At 33.2% G+C, this 16944-nt stretch overlaps 1 protein-coding gene across 1 annotated transcript in view; it reads right to left on the reverse strand.

Moving 5' to 3' along the window:
* The window catches only part of TTC29 (tetratricopeptide repeat domain 29), a 262985-nt gene that overhangs the window by 223357 nt on the left and 22684 nt on the right, over nt 1-16944 (reverse strand). Inside the window, exon 5 of the mRNA XM_078002717.1 lies at nt 2644-2867. Within this exon, the coding sequence (XP_077858843.1) occupies nt 2644-2867 (224 nt within the window). The remainder of the gene's footprint in view (nt 1-2643; nt 2868-16944) is intronic.

The following is a 16944-nucleotide window of genomic DNA, read 5'->3' on the forward strand; positions in this document are numbered from 1 at the left end:
TGTGACCCTAGAGTGATGGTCCTTCCAATGAGAAGCAACGAGAATGCTCAGTTATACGCTATCTCAGGAAAATTGTCTCCAACCCCACAACCATATGGAATGGAACTTTAAGATACTATTAACATTTCTATACTCTAGGCATACATATACATTTTAAGATTTAGGATTCATTCAAGTTAATAAGAGTGAATGTGCATATCTCATTTTCTGGTACGTTCCTAATTCAAACCACAATTTTCCTGCAGTAAAGTTCATGTGTTGAATGTGGAAAAAAAATTATAACATTTTTTGAAAGAAGGCCACACAAATGTTTACATGTCCTTCAGCTGAAGTTTTTCCAGTAATACTTTTGTAATAATTTTAATTTTCTATATTTCAACCAGACAAAAGTCACTGAATTTTGCGGGAGATAATCCTACAGAAGAGACATTGGCTATTATAACGTTGGACTTTGGGCCAGGTGCAGTGGCTCACACCTGTAATCCCAGCACTTTGGGAGACTAAGATAGGTGGATCACTTGAGGTCAGGAGTTCGAGACCAGCCTGGCCAACATGGTGAAACCCCGTCTCTACTAAAAATACAAAAATTAACTTGGCATGGTGGTTTGTGCCTGTAGTCTCAGCTACTCGGGAGGCTGAAGCAGGAAAATCGCTTGAACCTGGAAGGTGGAGGTTGCAGTGAGCTGAGATGGCACCACTGCACTCCAGCCTGATTGACAGAGCAAGAGTCTGTCTCAAAACAAAACAAAAAGTTGGACTTTGTTAACTTTTGGATTGGAGAAACATTTTTACTTATACATATAGTAACTTTTCTTTAAGAAATATTATAAATTAAAATCTTTTCTACCCTGAAATAGACTATGTGGCATTTTAGGTTCTTTATAAATTTGAAAAAGCTTTCTGACAAGCTGGCTCACATCTATGACACCTTATGACAAGTGACATATTTAGCTTATATTTACACTATCTCCAATGAAAGCCTTGATTTAAACAGTGAATATGATAAAATTAAACTGAATAAAAAAGCTAATGAACAAATATTATCTTAATTAGTTCTACTTTCAGTTTTAATATCACTTCAGAATTTTGGGCTAATACTAGAATGTAGGTTGTTTAATTTTGTTTGTTTTGTTTTGAGATGGAGTCTCACTCTTGTCACCCAGGCTGGAGCGCAGTGGCGTGATCTCAGCTCACTGTGACCTTTGTTTCTCAGGTTCAAGCAATTCTCCTGCCTCAACCTTCTGAGTAGCTGGGATTATAGGCGTCTGCCACCATGCCCGGCTAAATTTTTTGTATTATTAGTAGAGATGGGGTTTCACCATGTTGGCCAGGCTGGTCTCGAACTCCTGACCTCAGGTGATCCACCCGCCTCGGCCTCCCAAAGTGCTGGAATTACAGGGGTGAGCCACCAAGCCCAGCCAAAATGGAGGTTTTTCACAGTAGCACTTTTTATTTACAAAAGTTAATTTCTTGAGAAATTATTATAAATCATATTTTAAAGTTCACCAAAATACTTTTTTTCACATCCATCCTGCAATGAAACCCTTTTCATAATATAAATAACCACCTCCTAGCGCGCTCCTGCCACACACACACCCTAGTTCATTTGTTTTGTTCACATTTTTGTGTGTCTCATATTCATAAGTCAGATCAAAACCTGATGGGAAATATGTATTGGCTCCAACATATAGAGACTCTTCTAATGTTGTTTACATGACTCCATAAATTTTCTCCATGGTACCATTGGGTAACAAAAAGTTGCTAATACTCTATTTTCTGATAGAAAAGCCTGAAATGACTTGTAGACATTGTCAGGTTGAGGCCTGAGTTTTTCTTGTTGAATCCTGTAGTATTTTCCCCAAAAAACGTGGAGAAAAGAATAATTTAGAATACCAAATTTACATGCCAAATTCTAGGATTTCCTTTTTATCTTTGATTATGGATGACTAGTTAAAATGACCCGTTCATAATATGTAACTAAGAAATATTTATGACAACAATATCAGTAAAATTAGTGTAGAGATGAAAATATTTACTACTTGGAATATACATTAACTTTCTGGAAAATTTTAAAATTCAAAAAATTTATTAGAAATGATATCATGGAAAATATCAAATTAACAATTTTATTTGCAATTGTGAATTGCAGGTTTTTTTAATGTCTTTTTACTATTTACAAAGATAAATTCTCCAATTCAAATCAGTAGGACTTCTTGACCCAAACTTCAAAGTCCACTATCTAAACTTAGGAAAATCAGTGTGATTTTCAAGTTATAGTACTCTATGAAAATATCTCCTCTGTGAAAGTCAATGTTCAGATTACATATACAGAAAAGCTGTAGAAAGGTTTAAATCTAATGATAGGAACTATGTTACTTCATGGGGAAGTTCTGGAAATGTTATTAGGTGCTATATGTTGTCTTCCTGGCTCGGAAGGACATCACCAGGATGATCTCGTGTCTGGGCAGCCTCGTGATCCAATATTCCCTATTCTTAATTCCATAAAGATGCTTAATTGACTGGGTTGAAGTGTGTTAAGTTGTCTTAATGTTTCAAATTCATACATGAAACAATCTGGAATCTTCCCCCAGGAGCTCGCTGTTCTGACTCCTTCTGTGCTCTGCCCACAGTCCCACCACTTACTTTTTCTCTCAGCGTCCTCAGCCCTGGTCAGGTAATGGTAGAAGTAATCCAGTTTATCAGGCTGCTCCTCCAGGGGCTTCTGCAGCCAGAAGAGGGACCTGACTCTCGCAGCCTCCCTCAGGGCATCCCACTGCTCCATCAGAGCGAAGAGCTCCGTGAAGGACTTATGATAACCATCTCGCAGCATGTCCACACAGATGTTCTTCTTGTAGGAGTTCCTATAACTGGGAATATGAATCAGAACACTCACAGATTTATGTTAATCCTTTCAGTCTGCATGGTGTTTTAATTCTCTAATAATTTAAGGTTGAATCATGTTGCCTTTTTCCCCACAGTGAAAGCACTGAAAACTATCAAAAGATCTTTGCCTCAAACACTTATAATTGAACAATTTCTGTTTAATGAAAGATGCCAGGAGCTATCTAAATACAGTAATTTTAATGAAATTACATTATAAACATATCAGTTCCAGAGCTGAGCTCCATTTGATAAGGACAAATAATCTAGTTGACTGATGAATATTCAAAAATACTTGATACATCAGCCTCCCACCAAAAAAAAAAAAAAAACCCCAACAAGTCAAGCAAAAACAAAAATTGCCATTTAATATCAAAACAATATTCTCTCTATATTAGTAGTTTCACTGTATGTTACAGAAGTTCATCATTCTTTCATTCATGCAGAAAATATTTATTGAATTCTATTACTAACTATATATTTTCAAATTATTTTCAGTTAGAATTAAGTTAATGATTAATAATTCTATTCTAACTTCAATAATCAAATGCAAGAAGATAAAGTGACAAACAAATATTCCTTTTAGTCATGCGACAAATAGGTTCTGAGTTTCCTACTAAGTACCAGGCACTGTTCTAAACCAAATAGATTCCATGCCCTTGTGACGCTTGCATTCTAAGGGCAGAACATGACTAACAAATAAGTAAGCAAATGAGAATAATTTCAAATGATGAAAATTTCTAGAAAGGAAATAAACAGAATTGTGAGGTAATAGCTGTGTAGTGGCTATTATTCCATTAAAAGAACAATTAGATGCCAAAAGATATAGCTTTATACTAATTATGTTATATTCTTTTAAAAAAATAGGACAAAAGACCTGATGTGATACTACTGGCAACAAAAATTCACCGTGGAGTGGAAACAGCCCAGATCACCAAGATTGAGCCCAGTTTTGCCTCACCTCCCTAGGTCTCCAGTCTTCTCATCTCTAAGCTGTGTATACTAGTATATGCTACGTACACCATGGAATTCCTCTAGGAACCAAATGAAATTAGGTATGTGAGAATACTCTGGGAACTGTGAAATCTCACTGCTGCTTCTCAATTCCTCATTATGCACTAGATTCACCTACAGAGTTCAAAAAACAAACAAATAACAAAACAAAACAAAACAATAACTAGACTTGCATCTGCCAAGAATTTCTTATCCAGTGAATCAGCTTAGGTAGAGAACAAACAAATAAGAAGTGGCAACCAGGAGAGTGGTGAGACAGGAAGTTTAGAAAAAAGGCAGGTTCCAGATCATGAAGAGACCTTACGGTAAAAACAACAGTGAGAAGTCTGGACTGCAAGCTAGCAGGGAGGTAGAGCTATTGGAGATCAGAGTCAGGGAACCGACATGACAAGACTGCATTTTACAAAAGTCATCTAGAAGAAGTGTCCCAGTTGAACTGCAACCTTCCCCTATCTGGCAGTCAGGTTGTTACAGAATTAGTCCATAAAGAGAATAAAGAGACCACATGGATCCTAGGTCAAAAGATCAAAAGCCAACATTTAGCATGAGAATAAGATATATTTGAAATGGGGAAGAGAAAAGGAATAGTGGTTGTTACTTATTCCTGTCCTCCAATTGCGATAGAGGAGGAGAGTATGGAGAAAGGCAGCGAGATGCTTGGAGGGCCATGTTCTCTTTCTCTTCCTCACTCCAGTCAAATGGAGGAGCTCAGAGAGTAAAAAAGTCAATATCCTATGAAATGCAGTGGGAGTCAAGAGTAGAAAACACTCATATCCTTCTTCCCATCTAGGGTTCTTGAAGGCAGGGAGGACTACCAACATCCCTCTTCCCACCTCCCCATACACAAGGGCATGCAAAGGCAGCAAAAGTCACTGCATAGCATTTCTAGGCAGAGGACGACAAGGATCATCCCTGTAATTGCCCACAGCCCTGAATGGTATAGGAGAAGGGACTTAATATTCCAGTGGGCTCCATGCGTGGCCCAGAAGTTACTGGGAGGAGAGGGCTGATATGTCTGTCACAATGTCATCTGGCCATAGCAAGGAGATGTATGCTAACAACTGTTCCTGGGCTGCCCACTGCGGACTGACGTAAGACACAGCTAAAACTGAAATGAGAAGTACTGGGGCACTCCTGAAGGGTTCAGGTCAGCATATTTCCAGAGCTGATAGAACAAAGACAGATCAAGTACATCAGAGATTGACACATGTAAAGGACCTCATAAGCTAGGAATGCATTCAGCTAGTAAGTAAAAGAAACTTGTCTCACAGTGCTGTGAAAAATGGAGGTTTCTAATTTTCTTGCCTAAAGGCAGGCAGCTGAGGGCCTTGGTTCAGTGGCCTGGCAAGTTCAAGGCCATGTCTCTGGGGTTATCTTGACTTTCCCTCCTTCTGGTCCCTTACTGGTTGCTACAGGGCTTGCTACAGCTTCAGACATGATGTCCACTTTCAAGACAGGAAGAAAAGGGAAAGTGGGGTGGCACTGGCAGCCCTTATGGGAAAAACAAAACATTCCTGCAACCACTAGCAGATTTCCACTTGTTTATTGGCCAGAACCCTGTCACGGCCCCACTCCTCAACTTGGTGCCAGGAGTCTGGAAAAACAAATATGCTGCCTGCTCTTGGGCATGTTGCTGCCCACAAACAAAACTAGAGTTATGTCTGCAAAGACAGAGGAAGGAGTGGATACTGGACAGACAAATGCAGTGACAATTACAAAGTCCTAGAAGTCAGGGGTGTCCAGTCTTTTGGCTTCTTTGGGTCACATTGGAAGAAGAATTGCCTTGGGCCACACATAAAATACACTAAAACTAACAATAGCTGATGAGCTTAAAAAAATCATTTAAAAATCTCATAACCTTTTTAAGAAAGTTTATGAATTTGTGTTAGGCCACATTCAAAGCCATCCTGGGCTGTCTGTGGCCCACGGGCACTGGGTTGGACAAGATTGTTCCAGGTCAAGATCTGAAAATAAATGCTGTTACCCCAGGGAGTTACCAGATAAATTGTAGGAGGCCCATATAAGTTTTAACATCAGATAAACAATGAATGATTTTTTTTTATTAGCAGTATGTCCCAAATATTGCATAGAACATACTTATTCTAAAAAGAGTTTCTTGTTTTTGAAACTCAGACTGAACTGTATGCTCTGTATTTCTATTTGCTAAATCTAGTAACTCTCGTCCCCTGAAGCCCCCAGTAGTGCAATGCTGTTTCTGTGTAGGAAAATAGGGTGAGGGGAAGAAGTTTTAGAATCTTGAACAACTTGAGAAACTGCCGAATTGGACTGACTTTACCTGAGAGTGACAAGATTGGATTTTTACACTAGGGAGGATCAAGGCTCAGGGCCAGGAATTAAAATTAAGTTATTAAAAAATAAAGACTTTCAATTTAGCATTCTCAAGTCTGTGAGTCAGAAATTCACACCTGATCCAAGAGAAGCAAGGGGAGAAGGGTAAAACCAGGAGCAGGAAGAACGGATGGGAGACTGGTGGTCACGGAAAGGAGAGGTGCTGGGGGTGGAACCAGGGTAAAGCTGGAGGGATGGAAAGAAGTAGGTGAATTCAAAACATTTTAAGGAGACAAAAATATGGATTACTTGGTGATTCAAAGATATATCAAGAGTGAAGGAAAGGGAGGAGCAAGGGTAACAACCAGGTTTGGGGATTGGGTAATGGGTAATTAGTAATTTGCTAAAGAGGGGAACACGAAAGGATGAACAGGTTTGGGGAAAGAAAATGAGTTAAGGTTCAGATAACTGGAGTTTCAGGAGCCTGAGGGGACCTCCACGTGTTACCCCAGAAGGCGGTTTGGGGGGTGACATAGGAGGCCTGAGAGGACAAGGGGCTGGAATCTTGCCTCACACAAGCAATGCCACCTTTGTATGGGTATGCATTGGTGGCCGGCCAGTCTTCCGGAGTGAAGAAAACATTTGGGGGCAAAAATGAAGAAAATTATAAATAGATAAAAATTTAAACATCGACCATAAATGATACAAATAAATGCTAGATAGGGCAGTTAGAAGGCCATCTCAGTTCTAATCCCAACAGGGTCAGAAATCCAGAAAAATCACCCTCTGGGCCTCATTCCTCCACCCCCGGAAGATGAAGGTGCTTTTGCTGGATTTGGTCCACCCAGCATCTAGCTCCACGTCCAAAGGAGGCACACTCTAAAAGTATTTCAGAAATAACCTTCCCCACATTGTGTGTAGTCTTGGTGGCATGGAAATTCAGGGACTCCCTAGCCAAAGAGTGGGTTATTGACCCAAATTAGGCCAACTGGTCTCTCTCCCAAAATTCTGAAACCTGAGGCAAGCAACACAAAGGTGTAGGAGGTTGCTGGCGCTCAATCAATTCTGGCAGAATTTTGACAAGATTGTCTCATAGTTCCTGCTACCTATATCCATTCGAGAGGGCCGGGTCTGGTCTTTTTCTTCTGATCTGGGTTCTCCTCTTAAATTCCACTACATCCTTTCAATAAAATCATTTTCACTTGATTTAGTCAGAATCCATTTCTGCTGTCTGTGACCAAAGAACACTAAGTGATTCAGAAGGGATTGGACAATCATTATTTCCACACCATCTTTCAGCCTCAAACATCTATGATATATAACTAATATCAATTTTTAAAATTTCCAGTACATTTTTTAAAAAGATCATTCTTTACAGGTGATGTTACAAATAGAAATGTATTTAAATATGCATATAGAACTATGCTGGTATCGTCTCTACTTTTTACACACATGCACACATACCTATGCATACTAATATGCTATTGTTTAAGCCTCATTGTTAACATTTGAGAGCAAGAAAGGACAATTATAGTGGTTTAATAATTGGTTCCTATCTAAACCTTCATAGTTAATGCGAATTATTTCTTTTAACCAGAAAATCATTTGTTAAAATAAATTGGCTATCTAAAAAAAAGGAATGTCAATCTCTACCATTATATTTGAATTTCTCAGGTTTTAAATTTCATAACAGAGAACCATAGCCAAAGTTCACTTGCTGTATGAAAGAATTGTTTTAAACACAAATAGAAATATAAACAAAACTCAGTTTTATTTGTTTAATCGTTATTTCATTTGGCCATAAACTTTTTAGCCTTTGGTTTCATTTACACATTAAAAAGCTTTTATGAATATTAGTCTAAATTAAAAGATGCTGTTTTTAAGCATCAGAAAAAGAAAAATCTTCTTGAACTGATGCCACGATACTGGATGAAAATAGAGACCTCTGGTAAAATTTATGGAGAGATTTAATATTATAAAATATGAGGAGAGTTCATCTGACAGGAAAAAAATGTGCCATTCACAGAAGCAAAATCGTGGACATGCTGAATGTATCCTAAGGAAGATCTTTGACACTGCAGATACCTGGGGCTGCAATGGGATAAGGGATGCAGCTTGAGAACACATTTGAGAATGAAATTAAGTAGTCAAGCATTTCATATAGGCTTTATTGCCATTTAAGGGTATTATTCATTCAATGGAGATGCTGTTAACTGTTCTGAATTCACATCAACATCTCCCTTAAAAAATGCAGAGATAAAAAAAATCTAGAAACTGACAGAAAGCAGAGCTGAACAATATGGCATAACTCCACAGCAGGTGAATGTTAGAGATGCTGGGAAATGGATAATTTACTGCAAAACAGCCATGGAGATACTACAGTGTTTTAAAATTCTGCCTTAAACTATTTTGAATAGCTACTATTTATAGAGCACCCACAATGTGTCAGGCACTGTGTAGACATCATTTCTAACTGGCACAATAACTGTATAAAGTACTACTTCAATTTTTACAAATTAAAAAACCTGTCTTCAGTGAGGTTGTGAATTGCCCAAAGCCATACAAGTTATTAATAGTAAATGGCAGAGTTAGAATTCACATCCAGCTCCCTCTGGTTGAAAATTGTGAATTCTTCCCATTTCCTTCCATTGCTTCCTATTATATCATGTATTGTTGCTTTTTCTTCTTCTCCTCCTCCTCCACACAACGTTCTGTTTATTTGCATTGATTAGGAATTTGATATTATTTGACAATTATGATACAACCTTTCAATTGGAAAGCCATTCTCTTTTTCCATGGCAATCCATGTTTAGGTTGGGTATTAGACAGAGATCAGTATCATTTTGTGACTCCCCCAGAGAATCCTTCCCTTTAACAGGAGACAGCAGACAGCCAGCAGCATCCAGGAAGAGCAAATTAAATAGATATGGTTCCCACTCGAGGGTGTAAAGTCTAACAGGAAAAACACTGACAAAGACAAACATTTGAAAGGATAAAAAGCATATACTCCTACAAATATAAAAAAGGTGAATAGATGCAATGAATAGAAATTACAATTTATTTTACTCTCTCTGTACCTAAACTAATACATCTAATAACTAATATAAAACCCCCTAAGTAGGTCTTTATATTAGTTATTAGGTGAATTTTTAAAATCAAAGACATTATCTTCTATTCAATTATATGACTGATTTAACATATTTTTTGCATAGGATAAACTGAATTATGGAATCAACATGAAGCTTTACATTCAGTGAAATATTTCAAAAGCAGTTCAATAAAAAAATACTTTAAAACAAGATCATAAAATTTTCATTTAATCTGACAAAGATAAAGTCAAAAGATATGTAATATCTAATCAAAAGTCAGGATAATACTTTTATTTCATTAAGTTAATATTTAAAAGTCACAAGTGGGTTATCTATGTGTCAGTTATAACAGTTTTACATTCATATGGTAGGGATAAATGTTATTGGAATCACCTACGGGATAATTACATTGACTTAAATTAATACTTCAATAGCTTCAGTTAATATAATTTCCTTGGAATAAAGTGAATCACTATTCTTACCTATCTTTTTCAGTGTAGGTAGATATTATGTATACTGTAATTAGAATGAAAAAAGTCATTTCTTGACATACACACATACTAACTGATAAAAAGTGTATGAGTTGTTTATGTTTTATAGTTTTTGGTAAAAATGCTATTTTTTCCCAAAAGCTAACATAATAATAGAGCATTTTCCTAACCATATAAATGTATAAAGAGAGAGAAGTGAAAAAGACAAAAAATTTGACACTGTTTAAAACGACTTTTTGCTTTAAAGCCATATAGAATTACAATGAAAACTGAAAGCATTTTTCTTAATTTTACACACTTAGATTGTTCACAATTATTAGTCATAGTATTGATTAGTAATGATTAAGAATTGGACTACCAACAGCCATATATGTATTTTTTGTAAGAAACATTAGGGAGTTAAGATTTTTAGAATTCTTAATTTATTTTCCATGTACTTCAAAATATAGCAAGAAAGAAGTTTCAATATAAAAAGGTCTTTAAATTTAAAAGCTTTCCAATGAGTTGACTGGTCTCTGGGGGCATCTACTGGAAATTTAGCAAACTGCAGTTACATCATGTAAATTTGATAACTTTCATTATCCATCCTAATATAGATATTATTTTAATTGATATGCAAATAAGTTGACACTCAAAGAAGATAAATGTAAAGTTATGCATGGTATTCTATCTCATCCATCTGGAACAGCAAAACATGTAGCTGTCTATGAGATGAGTTAACAAAGATTCAACTGTTAAAAATGTAAATGGGGAGGTGGCATATCATAGATTAATAGTTTTCATAGCATCCAATTCTTATTTTTGGAAAAATTAGAAAAATATTTTATACTTAAACATTCACATATTTAATGAGAAACTTGTATTAATCCAAATAAAATACATATATAAAGCACTTTTAAATTATGATGAATTCTCTAAAACAAATTGTTTTGTATCCCATACATCCACCAATCATAAATAATATGACTACTGCTTATTTTCTATATGATTTAATTTAATTATTATATGTTAACATCTCAAAGAGTAGAATTTATTATATTTGGATCAAAATAATCTTTCATTATAGTTAGTCATTACAACTAGAATTCATCATTAACATAAATATTGTTATTAATGTCTTCTAAACATTTCAGAACCTCCTTTAAGAGTATTGAACATATAATGAACACAATACAGTCACTTCAATGTATGTATAGTTTAATATATTTTAATTAAAAAGCTCTTTTTATAGTATTATCTGTTATGACTATCACTAATCATATAATAATTTTAATATCACAGCCATTATAATGATCTTGATTTTTTAATAGAATTTCTAAATCATATTCACTTTGAGATTAAAAATATAATTTGAAAGTATAAATATTGTGATATGCTTATATTGTACATTATATATTTTATATACTACTATATATATCTAATTATATTATAAAAATTATATATTATTTACATGTATGAAATTATATATTATATAAATTTTATATTATTTATATAAATTATATTATAATATAATTTATGTTAAATTATATTATAATCTATATAAACTATATTATATATTATATTTAATATAATATATTAATATTATATTATTAATATTATATTAATATAATATATTAATATAATATTATATTATTAATATTATATAATATATTAATATATATTATAGATAATATATTATATAATATAAAATAATATATTTCATTATTATTAATTATATTATTAATTTATTAAATTATATTAAATAATATAAAATATAAAATATTTTAAAATAAAATGATATATAAAAATTATATAAAATTCTCCTTGTAAAGATTCAGATAACATTTTAGCTTCACTCCAAAGAAATCATCTAATGTAATATATTAATTTATAATTTTTCTAGAAATTTCTTAGAATTGCATACAAATAAATATGATTTCATCTTTTATATGAAGTGAAGAAATTAAGCAACATAAAAATATTACCAAAAAGTCAGAATATAAATATTAATATAGCATTCTGTTTCAGTTTTGATTTAGACTCAATTTAGGTAGATAGTCCAATTTAGCAATTTTAAATATATAAATAAAATCTGCCCCCCAGAACTTTTTATGGAATAGAATTTTTATGTGATTATAAAAACAGTTATGCGTTTACTAATTTGAACTTTAGAGGAAACTGTTACATATGCAAGTTTTGCTTTGTAGTTTTGGATTTCTTATCTATTAAGAATAAAGAAAAGCATAGTCAGACTTTCAACATTATTAAAGTATATATACAAATTGAAAAATGCTATTTTGAAAAAACTAACCTAAGTTCCAACTTTATTTAAAAAAAAAAACAGTAGGAATAAACTTTATCCTCTGGTATTTTGTAAATAGTACTATCACTAATATAACCCTTTCAACGAATAATAAAAATATCTAAACATTTGATCAGTAAAGATTCTCTCAATATCCTGATAAGAATTCAATTCAACATGGGTGATTATATTTTGGAAGTTATGAAATATTTGTGTAGAATGGGACAGAAATTATTTCACAGATTCTGTTTTGATAGAACTGATGTTTTGCATTAAAGGCAGTCACTTCATGTGAGATCAACAAATGTTCATAAACCAAACAGTATTTTCTTTGGTGATTAACAAATATCAGAGGAAATCATGCTTATTTAGAAAATAGTACAGGACTACAATCTTTACAATAACTTTAGATAATTTCCTTAATAACATAAAGGCATTTTTTTATGTGCCCACCTGCTCAAAGTGATTTATTCAAGTGATTCCCACTTAATCAAATATTTGAAGTACAGTAATTGTTATCAACTAGGAATGGATAAACTATTTATCAGTAAATAGAAAGTATTACCAAAATAGTTACCCACGGTAGCTGTCGCACAGCACTTTAGCATCATTCATTTTCTGTATCGAAAAACCTCAAACATACACATTTTTAAAACTTAAAAAAATTACTGTTTGTTTTAGAAACATTTGTTGATCTCACAAAAAGCAACTGCCTTTAATGAAAACTTCTTTAGTAGTTTGGTAAAAAAGGATAGGAAGAAAAGCTCCTTATATGAGGTTAATTACACATGCGAGTTTGATAAAAGTCTTATTACTTGCAAAATCCTTTGAGAAATTCAAACCTTATACAAAATAATTCGTGTAGAAAAATGTTAAGCCAAAGATTCCACATGGAAAGATATGAAATGAGCGTCATTGTTAAAGGATAATTTTTCAGGGACAGTATTTTCAAGCCAGGATTACAACACTTGACTCCAAACACCTTTGGCTAACTGCAGAAATCATGTGGATTCTTGTTCTTTTCTTTCAGATTACACTGTACTTCTCTACTATAGAAAAACCAGTTAAACCTAAGCTGAAAAATAAACCCTGGAAATAATCTTAGTTTTTAAATTGAGTTATAATGATACAAAATAAATTCAAGTGAGTAATACAATTCTGGTATATTCTGTATCCTAAAATAACAAGAAAAAACCATGAGGAAAGGAGGGAAACAAAAAATGAGCTTCATATCACAGGACTACAAAGAGTGGACTAAATATACATGTAAATTTCATCATGCTCACTCATCAAATGATCATTTTTGTCTAAATTAATATTTATAATTTATATTAACAAAAAACTCCACAGAATACGATATTCACTCTGTTGTGTTCTTCTTTTTAAAACCACTCATCTTCACAATGACACTCTGTTTTTTGAAACATAATTCTATGATACCCTCCACAATTTTTGAAATTTTGTTTGGAAAACTTTTTCTGAAATAACATCATTTAAAATTTTCTTTTAGCTTTCTATACAGCATTATAAATAAAAGAACTATCAACTTTCCATATACATTCAGGGAAATATCAAACTTTTAATAAAAATGAAAAGCTGGAGAATATAAAGAGCAAACTTAGTAAAAACAAGTTGCATTATAAAGAAAACTTCAGCTCACTGCATTTTTTTAACTAAAGTATGTCATACATTTTATCTTTGCAAGAGTTTGACGAGTTTTGCAAGTAAAATTCTGTTTCCTCTACACTTGCTAATAGTCATGAGAATCTGTAGTTTGCACCTTCCCATTAAAAATGTATTGTATTTTTTGAAATTATTCACCCCGCCTTTTATCCAGATCATGTCTTTGAAAGGAGGAAGTAGATAATAAATGGAATAATTCATGATTCCCCATTAAATATGAAACTTTCTTTTGCAGAGTTTAGAAAATGAAGTTCTACATAATGTACAAAAGTTGATTAGAACTTTTTTAACCTTTTCAAGAAAAAATCTTTCATATTAACTACATGAGGAGCTTTCTCTGAGAAAGGTAAAACAATCAATTCTTTACACCTATAGTTTTGTCATATATATTCTAATGTTGCTCCCTCTAAACATATATTTCCTTAAAATACTTTAAACATATTAAAAATAATGGCAAGAAGAATAGTATACATTGAGCTATAAACATGACCAGTTTTAAAGAGAAATATAACAGGTTTAACATACAAAGGGAAAAATCACATAAATTAAAAATGAAAACAAAACATTATTCATGCTCTTTTCAGTAATGTAATGGATGATAGTGTAAGGGTAAATAACAAAAACTGCATGTATATTTCTCTTACTATGGCATGTCTTCTAGTGAAGTAATGGTATTTTGTCATGAGAAAAAATATACACTTATAAAACTTCTCTTTTACAAATCAATCATTGGTATTCCGTCAACTACACTCTCTTGCATCCCTTTTTTGATAAAATTTTTTAAAAGAAACCAAACGATTCTTAGACTGATTCTGTTCTATATTTTTATATATAAAGATCCTATATTTCTTTTTTTTTTTTTTTTTTTTTTTTCTTGAGACGGAGTCTCGCTCTGTCGCCCAGGCTGGAGTGCAGTGGCCGGATCTCAGCTCACTGCAAGCTCCGCCGCCCGGGTTTACGCCATTCTCCTGCCTCAGCCTCCCGAGTAGCTGGGACTACAGGCGCCCGCCACCGCGCCCGGGTAGTTTTTTGTATTTTTTTAGTAGAGACGGGGTTTCATCGTGTTAGCCAGGATGGTCTCGATCTCCTGACCTCGTGATCCGCCCGTCTCGGCCTCCCAAAGTGCTGGGATTACAGGCTTGAGCCACCGCGCCCGGCCGATCCTATATTTCTTGGGTGAGAAATCTGTGTAATTTATCTTAAGAGAAATGTCAAGTTCTGACTACTGAAGAGCAGCGGTTGATCTCATTTCTTCTTTGGGTTTTTAAGTTTCTATGATAGAAACAGTTCCTCATTTGACTCAACATATTTTGATTTTCCCCTTATCTAAAAATAAAATTAGAATGTATTTCCCTATCAAACTTGAATGCTTAAAAGATGACTACCAAACTGTAAGTCATGTAAACAAATCTTTCATAGTATGTGCTTTTAATGACTGTTGCAAAGTAAGTGTGCACTGTGCACATGAACAGTGAAGCCAGGACTTTTCACAGACTATATGTATACAATAAACTTCCAGAACATAATAAAAACTAAATTAATAAAAACAAAAAGTCAATGGATCATTTTGATTCTTTCATCAGGAAACATCTGTATATAAAGATCTTGGTTTCCTGAATATGATATTAATTTTATTGCAGCTATCTAAACATTTAGAAAATTACTAGTTATAACTAAGAATATAGAATTAGTAAATAAAAAAGTATATCAATAAGAACATTGCAATAACAAAAGAAAGTATTTGCAAGAAGATGAAATAAAAGAGCCTTGGATTTAAATTTTTAAAAAGTATAAAATAGATTAGTAGGTAGAGAACAAGAATATTTTTCTTTTGTATTCCCATAAAATAATGCAAATTCCAACAAAAAAGAAAACTTGTATAATATTATTAGTATTAAACAAAATAGAATTCAGGCAGAAAACATTAAAGGAGTATAATAATATCAGATTTACAAATAGATTAATTTACTGAAAAATATAGCAGGTAGGAAACAATGCACCTAATAATATAGCTTAAAATACATAAAATTAACAGAAGAAAGAGAAGACATTTATTTTAATTTTTTTTCCAGAAACTTACAGATAAAGTAGAGGGAAAAGTATTTGAACAGTAATTGCCTAGCTTGATTGAAATAACAGCCTCACGCTAATATTTATATTCTGAGAGATTTTTATATAGAGAACTATCTACCAAATTAAATAGAGAATATATACTTATTTTTCAAAAAAATAAATATTTATAAAATCTGGTCAAGTACTGGTCACACCAGGAATTTTGTAAATTCATACACTTACTACACATCCATGGATATACATCCATGACATACTTACTAAGCATGAGTGAAGATTTACTTCTCAATCCTGGATCCCCTACAAAAAAAAAAAAAAAAAAAGCAAACACCAAAAACTATTCACCTGCAAATTTAGAAATACACTCCAAGTTTATTATTTGCTTAAATGTGAAACCAGTATGGAAATTTTCATATATTTAGAATGGAAAGAAAAAAGAAGTTATCATCATATTTAAAAAGGAAGCTATAGATTTAAGTGCATTTTCTGAAAAACAGGAGCAACTGATACTAGTGAAGAAGCTAGCTTTCAACTCAGGATGATAGAAAAAATCCTAACAAAATAAATATTATGAAATAATACTAAATAAAAAACTGAGAAGAAAATATTAACAGTAAATTAATAAAATGATAAAAGAGAGACCAAAAAGTTGACCCATAAAACAAACGAACTGGTTACGTGAAAAGACAGAGATATCTGTGCAAGCATAACCAAGAAAAACAAAAACAGATAGTCACTAAAAATAGCAGCATGAATGGAAAAGGCTTCTAATTATAATTATAGTAACTGCTAACTTTTACTGTATGCTTAATGATGTGCCAGGTGCTGTTTTCAATACTTTACATGTAATTAGCCTATTTAACTTGACAACATTTTTTATGAGATAGGTGCTATCATTTTAATCTCCATTGATGAGATAGGTGCTATCATTTTAATCTCCATTTTACAGATGAGAAAACTATGCCACAAAGAGTTTTATTAACAAGGTGACGATCACACACCTGTGAGTGATGGAGCTCGTTCATCAACAGAGGCAGTCCAACCCTAGGCCCTGTATTATTAGCCATCATTATCTTTACACTACCTTCAAGATATAGAGAATATTTCAAGAAATATAGAAGAGACTTTAACATTATTAGAAAATATC

Source organism: Macaca mulatta, chromosome 5, assembly GCF_049350105.2.
Source record: "Macaca mulatta isolate MMU2019108-1 chromosome 5, T2T-MMU8v2.0, whole genome shotgun sequence".
Taxonomy (NCBI): domain Eukaryota; kingdom Metazoa; phylum Chordata; class Mammalia; order Primates; family Cercopithecidae; genus Macaca; species Macaca mulatta.